This window comes from Tympanuchus pallidicinctus, unplaced genomic scaffold (genome assembly GCF_026119805.1).
Source record: "Tympanuchus pallidicinctus isolate F22 unplaced genomic scaffold, pur_lepc_1.0 scaffold5, whole genome shotgun sequence".
In the NCBI taxonomy this organism is placed as follows: Eukaryota; Metazoa; Chordata; class Aves; order Galliformes; family Phasianidae; genus Tympanuchus; species Tympanuchus pallidicinctus.
Window position 1 is genome coordinate 5117255 of NW_026294769.1, and position 23218 is coordinate 5140472.

General features: G+C 37.5%; 1 protein-coding gene across 3 annotated transcripts in view; it reads left to right on the top strand.

Annotated features, from left to right (window-relative positions):
• Positions 1–23213, top strand: part of RETREG1 (reticulophagy regulator 1) — a 58973-nt gene extending 35760 nt beyond the window's left edge. For all 3 annotated transcript variants that reach the window (XM_052703789.1, XM_052703791.1, XM_052703790.1), the window contains 6 exons: positions 10733–10859; positions 12797–12881; positions 13425–13562; positions 15461–15525; positions 16430–16556; positions 19038–23213. In XM_052703789.1, coding sequence (XP_052559749.1) covers positions 10733–10859; positions 12797–12881; positions 13425–13562; positions 15461–15525; positions 16430–16556; positions 19038–19549 — 1054 coding nt within the window. In that variant the 3' untranslated portion in view covers positions 19550–23213. The remainder of the gene's footprint in view (positions 1–10732; positions 10860–12796; positions 12882–13424; positions 13563–15460; positions 15526–16429; positions 16557–19037) is intronic.
• The last annotated feature ends 5 nt before the right edge of the window (positions 23214–23218 follow it).

Genomic DNA, 23218 nt, shown 5'->3' on the forward strand with positions numbered 1-23218 from the left:
GTCTTTCTGTAATTATGATTTTCACTTTCTTGATGCTACATAAAATGTTGGCTTCAAAACAGTGCTCATAAATATTTAATACCAAAGAGCAAAATAGTCATATATTTAGAAGCAGACATTTTTAGAGGTTAGTTTAAAAAAAAATCTAATATAGATAGGAAAATCTAAGAAATTACAGAAATCAGAAGAGCACTGGCTTGGGATTCAACCTCTGTTTCTTATATTTAAATTTAATAATTGAGGATGTTTTTGCAATATGTAAATGAATGCAGCATTGGAAGATGGGTGAACAACGTTCTGGATGTCTGTTGTAGATGAGTACGTTCAGACATTGTCACCTAACTGGATGAGTGTGGGTGAATGGATCCCCAGTGGCATAATTGGGTCTTTGCAAGGGTGGGGTCACCTACACATTTCCGTTTGCAGGGATCTAGGTTGTGCCCTATATATGGCATGGATTGTAAGTAATTGTAGCACAGGGTAGCACATTCTTTTTCCTTTTTAATGAAATGTTGGCTAAATATGTGACAGCTAGCACGGAAGTGTTAATTGCTATTCATTAAAGACTGTTTAGCTGAGTCTTCAGCTTATTAAACTATATATTTTTCAATACAGGAAAATAGCAACATGCATGACACGTGGAAGAAAAAAATGGAGGATTCAAATCATAGTCACTTTATTTTTATTTTTTATTTTTATTTCATTTTGAATCAGTTTTATAAAGGATTTGCATCATCTCCTCCTTTGGAAATATTTAATTGAATACAAGATGGGAGGAAATGGTAGCAGCTGAGAAAAATAATATTGTAATTTTGATTTTTTTTTTTTTTTTTAATGCAGTGTTTATCAGCATGTAAGAAGATGCAGTTTCTGTACAAAGCATGCACACTCTGTCATGTAGAACTTCTTTTGTTCACAATTCTTTCTCTATGGAGGCTTGGAACAGATTTTGGCACTTAAATAAAGGGTGATGTTAGGCCCAAACCTCTAAGACGTCTTATTCTATGAATCAAAGCTTTTTTATTAATAAAGAAAGACAAATTTTCTTAAGCAATAACTTGAAAAGTACGATAATAGGGCCTGCTCTTCCTGTTTATCGTTTCTGCAACCACCACTATATGAGTTGATCTTGATCCTAATCTCCCATCCTTTTGTGGCTTTGCTGTTCAGCAGCAAGATTTGAGAAAGTAACCTCATCAAAACATTCTTATTTTCTTGAATTAATCTGCCTTTGGTAATAAATCAGATACATCTCAAAATCATTTTTACGTGGTTGCATCATTTATGTGGTAATGTTTTGTGGAAGTGAGAATATTTTGGTCCAAGTTAAACAGGAAGGAATAAGAGGAAGATCTGTTGGAAGTGTACTAGAATAATAAAAGAACTATACTATAGCAGTGCATTTTAGGGTTGCAGAAGAGCTATTAAATACACAGATACAGATAATATAATTTTGAGGGTTCAAAGAATTGAAGCTGTGGGTCTATTTGTTTAAAAAAGGAGGACACTTGTATTTGTGTAGAAGCTGTAGAGTGAGCTTTGTTCACTGATTGGTTTCAGCTTGCTGCAGTTTTTATATTCCTCAGATACAACTGAATACTTCGTATACCTTATCCCCTTTTGAGATCATGTCCTACGTTAGAAAATATTGTGTCACCAGAGAATTTTATTAACGTTGTCATTCAAGGTGTGGCATTGGCATTGGTCAATAGTCTGTTAGTCATACTGTGAATCTAGAAATATAATAACCAAAGGAATGTATGCACAAATATACTTAATGCTTCTTAGGAAAGATAGTAAAAGGCTTAAGAGTTGTGAAGATCAGGTACCCGCTTCTGCTTTGTTTGTCTATATGATCCCAGGCCAGATGAAAAACAGTGAGCAAGGATGTAATCAAAGGTCAAGGACTGAAGTAGTTAAGGTAACAACAGTATTTTCCCCATTACATGTGAAAGTTGCTGTATTTTTTTAAAGAAAACAACAGCATAAAAAAAATGACAACTCATGAGGAATCTATTGATGGTCGAGAATGTATAAAAGGCACTGCGAATACAGTTCTTCAGGCATGTACTGAAGTGTAACTAACTGCATTAGAGCAATGTCTTTGTTGTTCTAATTGCTATTATGTGCTTATTATCAAAAGGATGGTGTACTAAACTGTTAGCCAGGAGTCTTTTCTGACTTGGATTAAAAAAAAAAGGCTCTGTTATTTTGACCTGTATTTTGAACCAGCTGTTTTTGAGCTATAATCTCAGTGCATGACCTCTTTCACTGTATACTTGGATTTAAGAAAAATGGAGATCTGGTTTAAAGTCAAATTGACGTGGTATTTAATGACGGATTTGTCATCACATAAGAGTAGTTGTGTTTTCTGCTAATGTTACGCAAGTAAAATGGAAAATATTTGATATTGCTTTAATTGTTGAACTTGCTGCACAAATGCAGGCAGTGAGCGGTTAGGAGCTCTCAGTAATGCATCAGAGCAAATGGCCACTGGCTGCTGGTTCCCACTGTCGTTGGAGCCAACTGAAAACACCATGACTTTCTTCATAGACTTAAAACCACCTTGTGATATCATCTAAAAAAGTCATTATGATGCTTTTGCAAATTTAAAAGTATTCTTTGTTTGGCAGTTGAAAATGTAATTTTTCTTTCTCATGCAGCTGCTCTGCAACTTAAGGAGCGCTCAGCTCATCTTTCCTAGCTGTTTGACTTTGAGAGGCCTTGAACTAGAAGTATCTTAGCTGAAGAACATGGAATCTGAAGGAAAAAAACGGGTTGAGTTTGTGAAAAGGGTTAAAAGAATTGACTTTGAGGAGAGACAAACAGATGTAAAAGAATTACTTATAAAACTGGGCAGAGTTATTTAAAATTCAGCAAACAGAACTTTATGCTCCTGTTGACAGGAACAAAACTTCCTTACTTTTCTAAACGAAAATAGTGCAATGAAAATACATCTTTTACATCACCAGTTTCTATTACAAATGGGAGGCTGACCTGGAAGATCCCAGCCCTTCTACTCTTTTGCTAAGAATACAGCAGTCCACAAAGAGTAGTAATAGCATTATAGCTTCTACTAAATAGAAAAGCGAGTCTGTAATAGTATTTATGTGACTCTGAAAGAGTCATTTTCATGCAAAAGGCATCTGAAGAGTCTGTGCTGATTTAGTAAATCATGACTTTGAACTAACAGCACTCGACCGTCAACTTACATTTCACATTCTGGATGACCTCAAACTGGAGTAGCCAGATTCTTCTCAGGAGAGCAGGGCGAGAGTGTAGCGTAGGCCAAAGGAAGTGTTTCCCATCAGAGCTGACCTGTCACTTTGCTGAGAGTCAGCATAGAGAAGCTGCACAGGGGAATGCCCCACATGTTAGGAGGAGTATATTTGCTAACTAGCTGGACATTCAGCAAAAAAACAACACTTAGGAGGCTGTGCTGTGTTGAAGAATGCTGGGCTCGCCAGTTTGTATCTAATCATTAGGTAAAGAATATAGCCCCTTGACAACACTTTCTAACAGAATCAATGTTACAACTGAATGTAAGAGATAAATGCATCCTCTCCAAATAAAATCTTGGTAGTCACCTGCCTTTTTTTTTTTTTTTTTTTCCTCAGGCAGCCTCTAGGACAAGATGAATTTCCCTATCCCTTTATAGAGTGTATTTTTATAATGATACTACTGCTTTCTCTTTAAGACAAGTTTTTCTTGATGAGCAATATAGAGGGGGGAAAAAAAAGATCTTTATTTATGGGATTGGTATGGCTTAGCAACACAGTGGTGACAAGTTGTTCCCACGTGAGCTAAAGAGAACAAATGCTGTCACGACTTTAGTTTAACACGCTGTGCAGGAAGCTGATAGACACAGGGATGAAAGGTTGCATATATTTTGTTTTGTTGACAGTCACATGTGTTGGCCAGTCTGCTGTGCAGGCCGCTGAGAAAAGCACATCCAGGCTTATCACATGCTGGCCATTTAAACATACTTCTGTACAGCAATATTACCAAAAATAGAAATTAAAAGGAGACATGCTATTACTGAAAGCTGTGAAATAAAGCTTTTATAAAGCTGCTTCCAGTACACCTTCCCTTCAAAAGGAAAAAAAAAAGTAATAATAGCTATGATTAAAAAGCACAAATTTGGGGTGTCAGCAGAAGACTGATGAATGTTCAGAACAGTTTTAAAGTTTGAGCATCAGTGTTGCATACTGTTGAATTAATGTAGGTCTTAGAAATGATGTATTTGAACTACATGATAGGTAATTAGCTTTTTTTTTTTATAATTGGGAAGTGTTGGTGTAACTCTTCAGGGCTGATTTTTTTGTTTTTTAAATGAAAATGTGATTTTCTACATTTTAAAGATTCCACATGTTCATGGTTCTTAGTAGTGAAAGGATGTTCAATGTGGTTGCATAAAGGATATATTTGCCACGTTATCACATCACACTAAGCCTTTGCAGTATTTATAGATTAGCAGTGAGAAATAAAGTGCATACAGACATCTGCAAGCTGGAGAGATTTCTCCAAGAAATACAGACCTTGTAACAAAAAGTTTTAGGATGAAGGTTCTCAGGGAAGTGTGAGAAGCAGTGTATTTCTAGATGCTTGCTGTTTTCCTCATTCTTTCAATTACAGAAGTAATTCTTCCATGGATCTCTTTGAAGAAAGTAGAATTTTACATGGTGTCATGGTTTACATGGTGTACATGACATGGTTTAAATGATTAATTTAAACTGCAAGTTTTGTTGTCTGTGTCATAGCCACATGACACAAAAATAATTATTTTAGTATACTTAACTATTACATAGGATCCAGAAGTGGCACAGGTTAAAACACAGCTCTATGTAGTAATCACCTTTGAAACTAGCCATATTGGTCATTAAGATGCTGTGCCATGAGTTCACTGGTATTTGCCATTATGTCTTTCCATGCAGCGCACATAGCATTTACAGACTGGGTATACTGTAGTACACTAAGGCCCATCAATATTGCACTGTTTTCTACCACACACTTCAGTGATAGATCTTAGTGATCTTATCATTGGTTCTTAATTCCACTTGTAAGATGCATTTTTTCTACTGTTATACATTTTGGAGCTGTTTTCATTTTGAGTATATGGTCAACTGAAATGTAAATTGCAGGGCCAGAGAGGCACGTTTAAGTATTCTTCATAATAATTGTCTAAATACCATTTAATAACCATTATCTATGTCCCTGAATAACTTAGAAAACAATTTTTAAAATGCATTTTTGGTGTATGCCAGGTATGAAGTGTTTCTTTCAAAGAAAGGTAACTGCACCATTATAGTCTTTCCCTTTTGCACGGTGGTGGTTTCTTTCATCCCAGGAGAGAACTGTGAAAGCCCTGAGAAAGTAAATCTTCCTGATCCAGTTTTGCTCACAGTTTATACACTTCATCTAATTTGCTCAAGTTTTATGCTAAACTCCTGGTTGCCTTTGAGGTTTGTCCTTAAATATCATCTTTATAGCAACAGCATTTTATCAGATGTTTATGCTCTGATATGACACTAAATGCTCCTTAGAATTAGATTTCTATAAGCTCTAGATAGCAAGTTTTAAAAAAATGCTAAATACAGAATAGTCATATTATCTATATTTTGCTTTACGTATCTTTGGGAATTTAACTTCGAGCTCTTCCACCCTGACAAACAGATTCCAAGTTCCACTTAAAATTACAGAGTCTGCACAGGTTTGAAGTGTGTGCATTTGCAGCAGGGAGATGAAGCAGGTTTGGAAGCACTATAATTATCGACTTCTCTGTTTATGTAGTTGCAATCCTTCAGTTGCTACATCACTGTCTGCTCTGTGCCCACTGCAGTTCTAAGTCATGTGTATATGTGGGTATATACAAAACCATGTGCATAATTAAAAAAAATCTGGCACATCACGAAGAGATCTTGAAACCAGTAACATGAGAGCTGCTGACCTTTCTGAGAGAAATGTGATGGGGCTTTGCTTGAACAGATGTCTAGATACAAACTGAGAGTATGACACCATCAGTCATATTTAGAGAATGTAATGCCACTGACTCTTCTGGCCAGTGTTTGTGACTGTGATGGGTTGAAGCATCTGGGGAGGGAGGGTGTGTTTTTGTACAGCTACTGGGAAACAGTTTGTTTATTTGCTCCATTTTAGGAATGATGTAGTAGTAGAAGGATATGAATAATTAGTTTTCTCTCTGGATGTCTTCGGTTTTACTGGCAATTCAGGCACAGAAGTGTAGTATTTTATATAAACTCAATATAAATTAGGAGAGTAAAATTTTCCTCTTTCTAAATGGTACACAAACTGTGAAGCTGTTCAGACACAGCTGGCTACTTACATCCTCAGAGAGACACTCTGTAACCTTGGAATTAGAAAATCTATTTTGGCAGGAAGGACAGGGTTCATGTTTAAGTCATTTATTGAAGTACTGTAACATTATGCTGGAGTACTTTCTTATGCTCTTGGTTGACTGATGTCGTAGTCACACGCTCCACATTTATTATTCACAACACTTTATGGCTCTCTTTTCTTCCATTTTGTTTTTAAACACTAATTTACAGTATGCATTCTTCAGTGCATGTCAGCTTTTCATAGAATCATAAAATGGCCAGGGTTGGAAGGGACCTCAAGGATCGTGAATCTTTAACTCCCCTGCCACATGCAGGGCCACCAACCTCCCCATTTAATACTAGACCAGTCTGCCCAGGGCCCCATCCAGTCTGGCCTTGAACACCTCCAGGGACAGGGCATCCACAACCTCTCTGGGCAGCCTGATCCAGCACCTCACCACTCTCATAGTAAAGAATTTTCCCCTGATATCCAACCTAAATCTTCCCTCCTTCATCTTAAAACCGTTTCCCCTTGTCTTGCCTTTACCTACCCTTATAAAGAGTTTACTCCCTTCCTGTTTGTAGGATCCCTTTAGGTACTGGAAGGCTGCAATTAGGTCACCCCACTGCCTTCTCCAGGCTGAACAAGCCCAGCTCCCTCAGCCTGTCTTCACAGGGGAGGTGCTCCAGCCCTTTGATCATCTTTGTGGCCCTCCTCTGTACCCTCTCCAACAACTCCCTGTCTTTTTTGTACTGGGGGCTCCACACTTGGATGCAGTACTCCAGATGGGGCCTCCCAAGAGCAGAGTAGAGAGGAACAATCACCTCTATGTCCCCTGCTGGACAACCCCTCTTCTGATGGAGCCCAGGATACCATTTGCTTTCTGAGCTGCAAGAGCACACTGCTGTAAGAGCACACTTTTGATCTGATGTAGGTTTAGTCTTTATCATTTTCTGCTAGAGCATTCTGGAAGCTCTGTACTTTTGTGTACATACAAATATACATTGCACCCCTATTTTTCCTTCTCACTCCCTCTGCAGTTATCCCTTATTTCCATCCTCTGACCTCTGATGAGCACTGCTACTCACGTGGGCCCAGAGAACAAGGGACCACAGAGTCAGATATTGCTGGGACTGACAACTAATGGAAGATGTTAGCGAAAAGAGGCATCCCATGCATGACTGTAGTTGCCCAAGATCAGTACAAGACCTATAAACAGTCCCCTGGTATTCCTCATAAAAATAAAATGTGTGGACATAGCAGAACAGACAGGTTGCTCCTGGCTTCTTGTTGATTAATACTACAAGAAACTGACAAATATTATTCTATGGAGCAAGCTTACTTAGTTGTGGGTCTATAATGCTTTGAGGCAAACTTCACAATTGTCTCTCCATGCTTGGTTTCATCTTTGTCAGTGCACCACCAGCTGACCACAGACTCAAGGCATCTGACAGTACGTTGTATTGCACTGCAGCTCACACATTCATTTTCTCAGCCTGGTAAAAGAGAGAAGTGGTAGCAAGCAAGAGGAGGAACTCCAGAGAACTTTCCCCACGTGACACTTTTCTGCATAATTTGTGTATTCTAATTGTTACTGTTCTTCTCTTGGTGCCCTGTAGTATTTCTTCCACAATGATCTATATTGGTGATCTTTATGTTGGTGGCTAGTATATATGAAGATATTCTGCATTATTATTGCAACTAATGCCTTCCTTTTTTAATTTTTTTTTCTGATTTTGCAATTAACTTTTGACATTACTAAACTAACTGCCTACAGTTGGCCTGTGTATTTCAAAGCTCTGTTTTGAGAGCAGACATCAGTTCTACCCATTTCATCTCTTCCATTAAGTTCCATCTTATTTGCCAACAATTTTAAATAAAGGATAGAGCAAAGCGTATGAAAAGATTTTGTAATTCATAATAATGTCACAATAGTAGTTTTCAATTCTAGAATAAACAGGCAAGTCTTAAAATGCATATTAATGCTGTGTTACAAAAGCTGGAAGCACTGTGTCTGTAAGGAGAACAGCCTATCTATGAAATATCGTTCTCATAAAACAAAATTCTAACATAGTACTTAAGTCTCCAACCATCAGTGAGGATGGATGTTGAAAGCAGTACTGTGGATGTGTTGAGTTCTGTGTTACTGTGTTACTAACATTCCTAATTGCTTCTGCTGTGTTTCTGCTGAATCCTCCCTAAGTTACTGAATGCCTTTATATTGCCTCCGTCAGAGGCAAAGACCTGAATGCAGTCCTACATGGCTGGCAAATGTGTGTTCTCAGTCTTGCAGAAGTCACCTCATCTGAGACACAGGACTCTCACCTATGATCTTCAGATACCCTGTTTAAAAATGGTTTGATTTTTCTTAAAGGGGAATATTCTCTCTCCGAATATTCTGTAACATGAGAGGTAATCACACTACTGCAGTACAATAGGAAATGCTGTACTCTAATAAGTACTAGAATAGCACCTGGAACGGGACAACAGTTTGCATTTTAACTGGTTTTACACTGTGGCCAAGAAGTTAGTTCTTTTAAAAGCTGTGTTCTTGGTTTCACTACTCATAGCACAGTTTGAATGTGACTCCTTTAATACTATGTATATTCAGTGTAAAATGGCTCCCGAACCTTACCCTGACACACATGGTGCTGTATCACCACCTCGTGGTGAAGTTGTTTTGCAGTAGTTTTGGATGTCATGTGCAAGCAGGAAGAAGGCTCAATCCTGACTTACAACGAACTATGTAAAAATTCACAAATTTAAGAGCGGACAGCAGATGAACCAAACTGTACAATTCACCAGAAGCCTGCAGCTCTCTTATCCTGCATATTTAGGATAATAGATTTTTTAAGAAAAAGTGGCCTTAGACTCATCAAGCACATTGCTAAATTGGATGTCAGATAGGTTTTCCATTCATTTCAGTCATTTTGGCTGAAATGTTAGCTGCTAGTTTCAAGGAGAGCTTAAGAACAGTGTTACTTTTGTGAAACACTGGATTTGAAATTCGGAGTTCAGTTTCTTCTTTTATCACAATTAGTAGAATGTGTGGTTTATCCCTGTGGGCTATTCAACTGAAACTGTATTCAATTGAAAATATGTAAATAGGTTTTTTGGTGTTTTTTTTTTTTTTTTTCCATTGGAAAATAAAGTGAAATACATGTTTTGCATATATTTAGCAAGCGTGTGAATGGCTTTGTAATTAATCTATGACCAGGAACCTGAAGCAATCTAAAGCCTTTCTTTACATTTGACAACACAATGTACTAAACCATGTGGGCTGCATTACTTTATGTGCTCTTGTGATTCACAGATCAAGGTTTCTACCTCATTCAGGCCACTTGACCATTTTAATTACCATCCCCTCAGTGCTGGGTTAGCACCTTGCTTGCTCCCAAAACTGTGTGAAAGTAGCAGCATATAACTTCAGCCCTGCTAGGAGAAGCTTATCTTTTTAGGAAACACCCGCATATCTCTTGTAGTACAGTGCAATTGTGCATGTCACTCTGAAGCAAATCACACTTTGAATTCCTCTCCCTTTTCTTTCAGCCATTATCTCCTTGGCTTTCTAAGCAAACTCATTTCCCTTGCTAATAAAATCTGCATCATCACAGCTTTTTCTTTATAGACTCAAAAAAAAAAAAAAACAAAAAAAAACAAAAAAACATGAGGGAGCAATGTTTTTTAGACATTCTTTTTTAACCTTGGGGTTGTGGGTACGTGCAGGTTTGTAAACTCGCTCCAAGGAATATGTGAAATACTTTTGAGGTCAAAGAAGCCTGTGTTGGTAGGGATCCATCTATCTTCTGAAAAATGCTAGGCATTAAGTAAATGAAAATGCCAATAAGTCTGTAATTTTGGGGAACAAAACTCCAAAATAACTGGGCCATGAGGCTCAGCAGACTACAGATAGCAGTGCTGTTGTATGTGAACTCATTTTGAGAGTGCCTTACAAAAATAGAAGCATATGTCCAAATACTTGGAAATCTCCATAACTTCCCTTATACCAAGAAGTGAGCAATATTAACAAGTTCATGTTCTGAAATACAATAAAAGATAAACAAGAATGAACATCAATCACGGCTAATGAAGTATGACACAACAGTAGTAGGCTGTGTGTGCCTCCTGGAGAGGGACTAGGCAAAAGCAACCAATCGAATAACTTCCTACTGAGAAAAGCTAAAATTCTTATGGACTCTCATAGTTTGTATAATGTGTAAAGAAAAAGTGTGTATGAAATACACTTAGCCTGCAGCATCCATTAGATAGCTGAAGGCTATATCTTTTCAACATGGTTAGTTTGGAAGACAATAGTGCTTCACATATTTTCAGGCAACTTCAGTATTCATATGAGCTACAAATAAAGTTATTGTGTACTTGTGTTCATTTTACTCAGCTGGGAAGTCATCAGTTCCAGGCAAGACTACAGACCCAGAATAAATCAGTGCCTTTCGGAAGCACTGATGAATTTATTTGTATTTCTTCAAGAAATGTCCCACTTCAAGGAACAAAACCCTGGCAAGGTAAGCACTGGCGAGTTGAAAGTGATAATTTGATGCAGTTGGATGCAAAGGTGAGGTAGATTTTAAAAAAGGAAAAAACACAGAGAAAGAGATCAAAACGCATATTATGATACATTCAATCATGAGTTTCTTCTAAGTGCTATCTGTGTGCAGAACACAAGTAGATAGATGATCACTGAGAAAAGGTGTCCATGGTAAAGCTTAGCAGTAAAGTTCTACTAATTCAGCTGCTGGAACCTCACCAGTCATTCTGTAGAAGGGAGATTTAAATCATGACTATTTTATAAAGCTTATAAAAAGCAATCAATCAATCAATCAATACAGCACCATTCAAAAACATGTGTGGGTTTTTTTTTTCCAAATAATTGTAGTTTGCAGTAAGGGCTGTATTGTACGTATTATATAATAAAAGAGAATTCTTCATATTTTACTGTGATAATTTTTCTTCTATACAGCTTCAGGCATTTGATGTTTTTTTTCTGGAAAAAAAAATGAGCTGTAGAATGCAGTTCATGAAGAAGCAAGCAAGAGCAGGGTTTATTCTCTCCTAATGGGGAGAGGATGATTATGTAGTTCTAGTCCAATGTGAAAAAGCACTCTTTTTCTAAGAAAAAAATAAATAAATGTAACAGCAGATAGTAGCAATAGCACTGTGAAAAAGTAGATTTTGCTTTTACATTTTTATTGTTAATCATAAAAATGTAGAAAGAGAAGATTAGGGTATTTGTTTTCTTCTCTTTTGATTGCAATTAAAAATGCTACAAAATTCTTCATGAAAGCCCTTAATAATAAAGAAATTGGAAACACGTAGTACTACACAAAAATATTAGTTCAGACTGAAAATACCAGTGAACAGGAGGATCAAATACATTTGAAAGGTTTATAAATTACAAAAACACATGCAAAAAAATTCTGTGGTTAGGATGATGAGGTGATGTTTAAAAGAAGTTGGAGTATATTGAGGTAAGAAAATGCAATATTGGTATACCCAGTACTATAATTTTGCCCTGTATTAATGTGATAGAGTAGCTATATCTTTAAGATAGGTCTAATCCTGATTTTTAAAAGTTTATTTTAACAGCATGTTTTCCTTTCTTTTTCCAGACTTTGTTCTCTGAGCCGTATCACTATTTTGCAGTTTAATTATAAGCACATTAGCTGTGTGCAAAATTTCTTTGAATGAGCAATTTTGTTACAGTTCAACTCTAAAGCAAATGAATTTTTACTGTAAATTTTCAACAGATCAGTTCTGTACTCAATATTGTGCTCTGCAGAAAGATGGCTGGATGTGGCTCTGGGCAGCCTGGTGGTTGGCGACCCTGCCCATGGCAGGGGGGTTGGAACTAGATGATCACTGTGGTCCTTTTCAACCCAGGCCATTCTATGATTCTATATATCTCAGTTACAGGAGAGGCTGAATCTCAAATTTTGTATTTAAAATTCGACTCTGTCTTGTCATTATGGGATATTAGGGTGACCAGCAAGCATCAGAACATAACAGTTGTATGAAATAATACAGCAGAAATGTACAATTTATAAAAGGATTTCTTGCTTTTTTGGATGCATGCATTGTAAAATTCACCTAGCAATTTGTTTTGTTTCTTGCATATTTAGCATTAAGCCATTTCTGTGTAATGAAGACAAAATAATTTCTCATAATTTTAGTGGTTACTGAGCTTGTGAGTAAAAATACCATGTTTTTTATCATAGAAAAGGAAATACATTCTGACTAGCAAAAAATGCACTGTTTTATGCTTATTTGCAAAGAAGTGTTAATGCATCTCCTAATTAAAAACAAAGAAAAAAAAAACCTTCTATTTTCCACTGCATACTAGATTAATTTGGAATGCAACATTCTGGAGAATTTTTCTTTGCAAAATGATGTAAATGTTTATAAAAATGGAAATGCTAATGGCCAATTTTCATGTCTTTGTCAGTTTTGCCTACTAGTCTGCAGTGTGTGTACATTTTTCACTGTCTTGGGAAGTTACATTCCTGGAGTTGTCCTCTCCTATGTCTTGTGTAAGTATGGTCTCTTTTCCAATCACAGTTTATGAATGTGATTTGTTCATTGTTCGGTCTCTGTATAGAGACTATGTTTTATTGATAGTTATACATACATGCATATATACACATGTATATGTGCATACACAGATGTAGATTCTGACAAATGTCATTTGCTCTTTGGAAGACAGATTACAGGTTTTTTCAGCTTGTTGATTCTGCCATAATGTTGCATAGCCATGCATCTCAGATAGGGATGTCAAAATCAGACTAAATCAAGATGATGATGAATGTTATAGTGATCGTAAATTGTCCCTTGCTGGAACTAAGAAGGGTGTCATTTGGTGTGAATACTGTGGTGTTTTGTGGTGAGTTGGAGTGGCTCCCAGAAGATGGATTTATTAAGAGTTTGTCAGACACAGGCATTTCAATGTGGGCTATCTTATGCAAAATTAATTATATTGTGTAGAATTAACAATACGAAGCATTGTTGAATCTTTAGTTATTAACTTTTTATAAAGCAATATTTCAGTGCATTTTCTCTTTCTGTCCTTATCACAGTATTGTGTGCCTTTTTATGTCCCTTCCTCAAGTGCAATGAATTTGGACAGAAATTATGCAACAGAGTTAAGTCTGTTCTGATGAAACTAGATTTTGGAATAATGGAATACATCAACCAGAAGAAAAAAGAGAGATCTGGTGAGTAATTAAGTGCAGTCCCAAATAATGCATTTCTGTATGCAGATGTGCCACCTTGTTCGCCTTGCAAAAAGTTTGACTTGTCCTGTGAAGCCAAATGTAGAGGTGTTTCTTACTTTGAACCTGGCTGTCATTAGCTTAATGAATGGTAATATATGTCAAGCATCTCAGTATAGTGACAAAAAAAAAAAAAAGAAAAAAAAGATCTAATGGAAGGAAGCAAGGCAGGACTGATGGTTCTCTTCATATGTGATTAGCTGTACTGCTTGTAGATTTTCAGAAAAAAAGCCTACTTGATGTAAAGTATGAAATGTCTATTTCTATTCAGATAAGGCAAACTCATCCAGGAGAGAGAATCACTCAAGAGCACAAAACTGTACATCACAGGATTTTCACTAAGAGACTGAGCTCTGTTCTAGCATTTGTATCTGCCTTGTTTTACTCCCAGCAGCAACGAGAAAAATGAGATGTTTTCTTCCTCAAATACTCAGTAAGCATTTAAGAATTATAGTAGGCCATTAGCTTGAAATTATTCAGAGTTTTTAGTCAGACCAGGAAGAAGTCAGCTTAAAATAAAATCTCACCTATCTCACTTGAAATCTTTACAACCTCAGAAACCTTTGGATTTTAAGTTATGAAGCAATTTCAGGAAAAATATTTTAAGTGGATGAGGTGGTCTTAAGCTTATTTTTGTTAGCACTGGTTCTGATCATTAAAATTTCATAGTTGTAGTCACTGTTTGCAGGTAGCCTAAACTTTTTAGTCAGCATTATCTCAGTAGATTTCATATCTGCTTTAAAATATATATTTCTTACAGCAGATAATTGTATAATTTCCTGTTCCTAAACACAGTGAGAGGAACCAGCTGCATTTTTTGTTTCTCTCACAGACAATGGAATAGTTGTTGGAAATAAGGAATAATGCATTGAATTGTTCCTTTCATGCATTGTTCCACCTTGTTCTAGTTTTAAGTGAATCTGGCAGAGAGAGCGATTAAGCTGTTGTTTCATAAATTTCATAAGCCAGTGCTGGAAAAATGGGCCAGTTTAGAGTTCTTCTTTCCTGCCTCTCATCCTGGAATTTAATTTAACCCAGGCAAGCTCCCTGCATTGCTTAACCACTTGGCTTCAGTTCATGAGTTCACACATCCTTGTACTGGCACAAGAGAAGAAGCAGCAAGTTGCAAAAACAGTCAACCAACAGTAACATGACTGTGCTTTCCAGTGATGCTGGCTTATATTAGTTCAAAATATTCACCAGATTATTCTCAGACAGAGAGGAAATTAGGTGAAAATTGTGTTTCTGTTCATCTTCTAGGAGCAACATTCTGCCAAACATCACAGGATGCTTTGTATGCATGTTTGCAAGAAATGTTATGAATGCAGAGTAACTGGGTGTAAAAAAAATAAAAAATAAAATAAAATAAAAATAAAATAAAAATAAAAAAGGAATGAATACTTCATGCAGTTATCCAGAAAACTGTATGTTTTCAGGTAACAGTAAAGTAATGTGCTGGCGTAACTACACTGCCTGCTTTAACAGTATGTTGCGATTGCAGCTTGTACTGGCACCATAGTTTAAAAAATAAATGTATATTATTGAGGACACATTACGTTAACGTGACCCAACAGAGGCTTCTGAAGGAGGTATAATACAGGTAAATAAATGTGTTTGAATGCATTTCAGAGCAGCGTTCTCTCTCCTGCCTGCACAATATATTTTAATAGATAGCTGTCCTTTTTCTCAGCCTTTTTTCTCACCTCCATAGCTTGTTACATAAATGATGCCTATATCAATAGGTGAAAGTTTGCTGTGCTACCTAACTTGTGTGATAGAGAGCACACACACAGTCTGGAAGTCCATTGTCATGCGTAGGATGATTTCTTTTTTTCTTTCAGAAACAGCAAAAACAAAAGCCACAGAAGATGACAGTGAATTAGACATATCAGCCCTGTGTCCTAAGGTGACTTTTTTCAGTCAGCCATATCTTCTTTTTAAAATCTATATAGATAATATCTAGACTACTATCTAGATCAGTGTGTTTATTTTGTACTGGCTGTAGAATGATTAAACTAGACTTTCATAGCAAGGGCAAGCTGTTTATATTTGCAGAAGTGAAATTTCAGCTAATTTTTAAGAATTAAAATATAAAAGGGAAATGCATAGAAACTCTACATAATTTGTCAGATAATTGTTTAATCATTTGTCAGATCGTTTTCAATAATATTATAAATCAATATATTATCTACAAATATTTTTCCAAGTACGTAAGAGAACAGTCTAATACCTCTTTTTTTCTCTCAATATGTATGGCAGACAACTTTTCCATTATAATCAGAACATCAGTTGTTAAAAAGGCAATTAGATTTCTAGAAATTCTGGCACAGTATTGGATTGATTATGTGTAGAGCCTGACTTTGACAGTGATCACCTTGAAGGAGTTTTAATATTCTCAAATATATATATAATAGGATAAAAAATTGTAGCAGACATAATTGAACATTGATAAATTCTTACAGGATAAGGAGTTAAGATTTGGCTGTGTTTCACATATCTTGTGGAAGATGTTTTTGTTTTCATTCGATGCGTTTCTTTATGCATATTTTGTATTTGCAAGCTTACTTTGATTTCATTACAGTAAGATATTACATTAATGAGTAATTGGAATCTCCTGTGCTTTAGCCGAATATATTCATGAATTAAGAAGAGGGATGGTTCATCTCTAAGTCTTCTGTAGTATTATTTTAGTATTTCTACCATTAAACTTAAATAAGAGACAATGTATAGTGCTGTGATATGCAGGATACTTCTCTTTCAATATCTAAACATTGGCTTCCTGTAGTGTGAATGTTTGAATTTATATGTAGGTTAGTCCTGCAGTTGTTGCCAAAGAGCTGTCAGTGTCTGACACAGATGTATCAGAAGTATCTTGGACCGATAATGGGACCTTTAACTTATCCGAGGGGTATTCCCCACAGACAGACACATCTGATGGTATGTAACAGCTCCATCTCTTTTATCAGCAAATTACAATCCTGTAAGTTACCTGAAAACTATTGGAGAATTTGGGCACAGAAGTGTTCGGCCTTTTTTGGTTTGTTTTCATTTGTTTGCTTATTTGTTTGTTTTTCAATACGGAATTTAAATTTCATTCCAGTGTTTGTTTTGGATACAACTTCTGTAAGAGCTGTCTTCATCTTAAAAATAATGAAGTACATCACTAGGCATCTAAATACATAAGTAGCAGTGAGTAAAACAGATGCATCCAAATATGTGCCACATCTCTGCCACCAGACCTATTAAGCAAGTAAACATTTTAAGTTAGTACCAGTTCTTTTAGGAAAGAAGTGTATACTTTGAATGGCTAAACAGCCAGTTAAAGACATCCAGTCATGAGCCTAAATGAGACATTAAGACCAAGACTAGGAAGAGATCCTCAAGCACTTGTCCTGATCTAGTCTGGAACTTGAAGCTCGTGCTTTTTACAGACCAAGCATTCAGTTGTACTAAGCCAGAATAAATGCCAAGAACATCGGTAGTTTGGTGTAAACCTTTGTGCAGATTTGTTGCTCTGCTGATCTTGCACCTTTCTTCTAAGAAGTTCACTGAAAATGGTAAATGATATTACATAGCCCCATTATAAAGGCCAAATTAATAACGTAAATTATTTTGCTAATATTTCGAGTTGTAAATGGCCTGCATTGCATGATCATAAACTTGTAAATTGGAGTGTCTTCAAAGCTGCTGTCTGTCTCATTGCCTCCAGCTAGTACTGCTGCATTGGTTATTCCATCCCAGTTGCAAGACTGCACATTTCCGGACTTCATAACATTCCCTTTCAGCCCATTCATTTCTCCAACCTGATGAGGTTTCTCACCTCCAGAATATTAATTGCATCTGCCCAAGACCAGTTTCTTTCTGTCCATCGATTTGCTCAAGAGTTCACTCCAACCCATCATCCACATCATTAATGAAAACTTTGAACAGTGTTGGCTGCAGTGCCTTTCGGAGGCACTACCACTAATTGGCATCCAGTTGGATTTTGTGTCACTAATCACAGCCCCGTAAGCCTTGCGGCTGAGCCAATTTTCCATGCAGCAAGCAGTTCACCTACCCAGTTCACTCATCAATTATGCTGTAAGGAAATGTGGGAGAGCGTGTTAAAGGCCTTGCTAAGCAAAAAATAAAAAACATCCACTCTTCTGCCCTGCGGAGCACTTCAGCAAACTGGACATACACACAAACATGAGACCAGATTGGATGAATCCAAGGACTGGCACATTTCTTCTCAAAGCTCTCTGCATTTGAGCTGCCACTTTACATAGCCCTTCCTCATCACCTTTCCAGCCTCTTTTTCCAAAAGGAAATGAAGAAAATGATGCATCAGAGCTTTAGGATTCGCTTCCTTAGCCCTTATGAAAGCTCATATCACTTGTTTTCATAGAAAGTAAGTTCAAATTGAATATTTTTTGCTTTCTCATTCAAACATTGCCTAGTAGTACTAGCCCAAAGTATTCCTTTATGCTCATTCAGGCGTATTCCACCAAGCCGTGCATTGTAGTCAGTATGCTTTACAGATTTCTAAAAACATGCCATTAAAGCAGTCATTAAAATTAATTTTTTACTAGTTTGCACTCTGCTTTTATCCACTTGAATACATGAAACTATACCAGTCACCTGTAGTTTCCATTTTTCTGTTCCCTACTTAGCACAAGCACTGGACATGAAGGTGAAAAACTATGAATTAAGCCTTTACATTGTTTTTTCATCTTTGTTTAAACATTCTATTAAAAATTTATTACACTTTTAAAAGAATTATTGAAAATCTGTAATTTCTAATTTGTAAATTTGTAATTTACACATATTGTAATTTACATGTATTTGAAGAAGAAGACTTTAAAAACTTGTTACATTATAATAGCTAGGACTTTAGGTGTTTGTTGTATTTAGAACTGGCTGCGATGAACATTTGCATGGGTTCTTTCATATACAGCCAGATATCACTTTAAAATGGTATTTTCTTCAAACAATACTGAAAGGAGTTGTTCTCAAGAGTTTTCCAAATCTCTGCATAAATACTGCAAAATGACTTTGGGCAGAAAATTTTAATGTTGTGGGCTCACTGAAATGGGAAATGCAATATAGCTAAGTTTATTTTTATTTATTTATTTATATAAGGGGTTTTTTTTGTTGTTCCTTTGTTTTACATTTTAATCATTTTTAATGGGATTAGAATAATTTCCTCACACGGTACGAATTCAGATTCAAAGTCAGGTTGATATCAGGCAGTACAAAGTAGGTTGTTATTTTATTTTAGATGTAAGATAAAGTTCCACTATGTTAACACTGCAGAAGATTATGGAATAATAAATGTATTCAAAGGAATATTTACAAATTGCATTTTTAAATACGGCTGCATTTTGGGGGAAGCCTTTCTTGTTTGCTAACAGTTTCCCTCTGTTAATCCTGTGATAGATTTTGACCGGCCTAGTGATCACGAAGAAGCTTTCGCTAGAGATCTCTCAGAATTCCCTTCTTTAGAAAATGGTGCAGGAACAAATGATGACGATGACTCGAGCATCGGTATGCCCATCCAGCAAAACAGAAAGAAAGAACAAATGTCTGTAAAGGCGGAGCATTCTTCAAGACAGAGTAAAGAGAGACCGTCCACCGCAGGGCTCTCCTTGCCTTTGACCAGTGACCAAACCTTTAATTTAATGAGCGGTATTGCTGGGGATGTCATCGCCGCCGCAGTGTCTGCTGCCATCAAAGACCAGCTGCAGTCTGTGCAGCCAGCTCCCTCACGCGCGGTGCCCAGCCTGAGTGAGGAGACAGACACCGAGGAAGCCGATGATTTTGAACTGCTCGACCAGTCTGAGCTTGAGCAGATTGAGAAAGAACTGGGACTTTCGCAAGGCCAAGAAGCAGAATCCCAGGAAAAAAAGAAGTCTTCGGGCTTCCTTTCACATTTGCTTGGAAATCATTAACCTGGGAATTGCAGCTGGTGACATAAAGGAAATGAAACATAAAACACACACAAAATCAAATGCAAAAAAAGGAAAATTCTGAGCTGTAAGCTTTAACTATCACTTTAGATGTGTTGTAATAATTTCCCTTATGCAGAGTGAATTAACTGGATAAATATCAGCTGATACTGATAGTTTAATGTTTCTGGTAGTTATACCTCACTGTAATAGCATGGAAATGAATTATCTATCCACTGTTCGGTCGCAGATGTGTGTCGGAGGTCAGCTATTCCAAAGGATTGGGGGAGAGGTTTTTTACCTTATGCCAAACATGCATTTTGGGGTCCTGAGCCAAACTTTCAACATCGGCAATTGATTTACTCATAGTTGCCAACCATGCAATACAAGTAATGGTTAACACAGCAAGGATGAGTTATCAGAGGATCGCAGTGAGATTAACTAAATCTCACCTCCTTCAGTCATGGCAGGAAGTATGAATCCCTGCAGTTACTGATTTGTATTGTGTATCTCCTACCTAAGAATGCATTAACCAGAAGTCTGGTTTAAATGTGTGTGCAGCACTATTGGAGAACTTGATTTAACACTTAAAAAACTTTGAGTTATATTGGATATGGTGATGCATTTCCACATTGTTTGCTGTTTTAGGCTTGTAGAGTTGTGAAGTGGCGCGCTATGTGACTGACCACCTGCTGTGTTCCTTCAGAGTCTGGCCCTTGGCAGTATTGCCTGTGTAAAGTCAGCCAATACATTTTTATAGATGAGTTACTGTGTAATCTGAACAGCCTTTTGGGGAGCAGGTGGGATTGTTATTGTTTGGACTAGGGAAGATAAAAAAGTTAGAGGTGAAGAGAAGGGCTTTTTTAGCTGCTACTTGCATAATTCCAAATGTTGTGGGGTTTGTTTCTGTTTTGTTTGTTCATTTGGATTTGTTTTTCCCTGTAACAACTGCCATCACTTTCAACAAAAGTTGTACAAGCTGGATCTTGTGAGATACTTAAAGTACTTAGTGATTTGCTATGGAAGACACTCAGAGTCTTTTTCCTGGCATGTAATTTAAAACAAACACTCAAACAAAAATGAACTTGTTTCAGTGATTGACCATTTTAAACTCCACACGTGCTCAGTGAATGGCATGGGATCTTAAGCAGGTTACTCGTTTAACTTTTCCTAGGGCTTCTTCGTTCACCTTTAACAAAATCAAGTTGTAATACCACGCAACAGTAATCAAAGAAATGGGGAGAAGTTCGTTTTTTTACTGTGACATAAACTGTTAGCAAAGTGGAGGGACCATGTCAGCTGCTACTACTGAAGTGATTTTCCATTTGCTGGCATTTTAAGAGGCGAATACTGTCATCTAGGACCCTCAGAAAGTTCAGCAACAGAGTATAACAATTTCTACTAATGTGTATGTGTAGGTAAAACTGTTGAAGTTAACTCCATTCTAATTACTTTTTCTTTTCTTGAGGTGAAAAGGTAGGCAGGTGGCCAAACAGACTGTAGCTAAAGGAAAGATGCTGAGAATTTTTGACACTAGCTTCATCGTCACTTGTGCTTTTGTGTCAGTAATGCATATTGACCGTGTTTGCTGTCTTTTACCAGTAAAAAAGTGAGCCTGTGCCTTCATTATCAAATGCATTTTGAATTAAGTGGATGCTGGATATAGATCACCCAAGTTGCTGATTTAAAATTATAGCATCTTACCATTAAAAGCGAGTTTCTGAAAATTATTTAAAAAACATGGCCACGTCGCTTTCACACTGTTAATTGTTCAGTTTCCTTTTCAGCTTCCCTCAGCCTGTCCTTCCCATTTGGAAAAATAGAAACAAAGGAAGCTTTTTCTGGAAAATCACAAAGTTTAAAGGCCGTTTATGTTTCTTAGACAAGAACATTATGTCTTTGCTGCGTGTACAGGGCAGTAGGTACAGTAAGAAGCCTACAACTTCCAGGATGCTGATGGAACTTTGCAGAGCTCCTAGACAAGGTGTGCTCTCTGAACAGGGGTGCTGGTGCCCTGGGAAATGACAGGCTGCAGGACAGGGAGGCTGGGAAGGCAGCAGTCCTTTGTAAGCTTGGCTGGAGTGGGTGGGTGAGAGTGGCTGTCAGCGATGGCATTGCAACAGCGTGCACTTTACTGTCATTTTATGAAGAATACTTGTGGTCGTGAAAGTACCTAACGCTGGGCTCTCTTCTAGGAGAATAAATTAGATCAAGGAGGATAAGCCGTTGGAGGAGTTTATTGGACTTTTTGTAAATGATCCATTTTCTGGTTTCAACACAGATCAGTTTTTCTCCACTGAAGTGCGAGTCCCAATTTTCTTACAGAAACTAATAGCAAAACTTTGCAAGCATATCATTAAAGATTAGGGACATTGTTGCTTATTTGAGTGTCTGGAATTTATCTGTTCTCACAGTAGTTGATTATATAGTATTTTTTATGCAAGCCCCTTAAGAACTGTGTAATGGGAAGGAGATCATCTTGTAGCATGTGATATCCCTTCTAAAGTAGAGGAAAGATGTTTATTTTCTGTGGAATGTCTCTGCTCCCAAGCAAGGGCTGTAGGAAACCCTCTGCTCAGTACATTCCACAAGAGTTGGATAGCAGAATGCAAAGGAAATATTTCTCTTTTCCGTAAGCCCTTCCATCCTATTTAGTTGGAAATAACTTCAGAAGCCTTCATTAAGCTGTATTCTAGCAGCAGCCACAACATAGCCATTGTGTACAACTCTGGTCACACCAACTGCCCATGGTTCAACTTGTCTCCTTGCTAACCTTTGCCATCATCTTCTCATCTTCCAAAATGAAATACAAGGGCAGGGAGAAGGTCCAGTGAGCACGAGGAGGTGTGTGGCTTTGAAGCCTGTGTTTGTGCTGCTAAAGGCCGGCTTTTGGGCGCTTTCCAGGCCAACGCCAGCACAGTCAGGCTGTGGAGCATGGAGGCAAGCTCACACTGAGTTCGTTGCCCTGGGATTTGCTCACACAGAGCCGTAACCCCACTTGAAAACATACCCACGTGTTTCTACACCTCAGTATCAGGCCGGGCTGTCAGCCTTGAAACAGGGCTTAATGCACGTGAAGTGCAGGGCGTGAGCGCCTCTCTGCACCACGCGCTCTCCTGCTGGCTCCGCTGGGCGCTGACCCACGGCTCTCCTGCTGAAAGCAGCGCAGGAGGGGAACTCATTTGGCCCGAAGCGATCGGATCACAAACCGCTCTTGTTCTCTGGTTTGGTTTGCGCTTTTCCAGACTCCACCTCAGCACTCTGTGCACACTTCCCCCGCAGTCCCAGTGTGTGTTGGCAGCACTCCGGTGCACGGCACCCTGTGAGCAGCACCTCCATAGTGGGGAACCAGAAACCGGAGCGTTACAAATCGTCTGTATTTACAGTACTTCACAGCACTTTACCTAGCTTGGTTACTATTTTGTAAACATGGAATTATTATATTGATTGTTTGTAAGACCATTTAATAAATACGTGTTAGTTTTTATCTTTCATTATATCTAATTGTATGTCTGTTCTCAAGATAGGAAAAAAAAAAAAAGATGGTGAGAAAAGCCTTCGGTCGACTTTTTGCCGCACTTTGTTTATTCCTTTCCTTTCCCTGATGTGAACCAGCGCTTGGCGGTGTGTCGGGTCACTCTGAATAAACGTTGATCTCAGCTCTCGGCCACC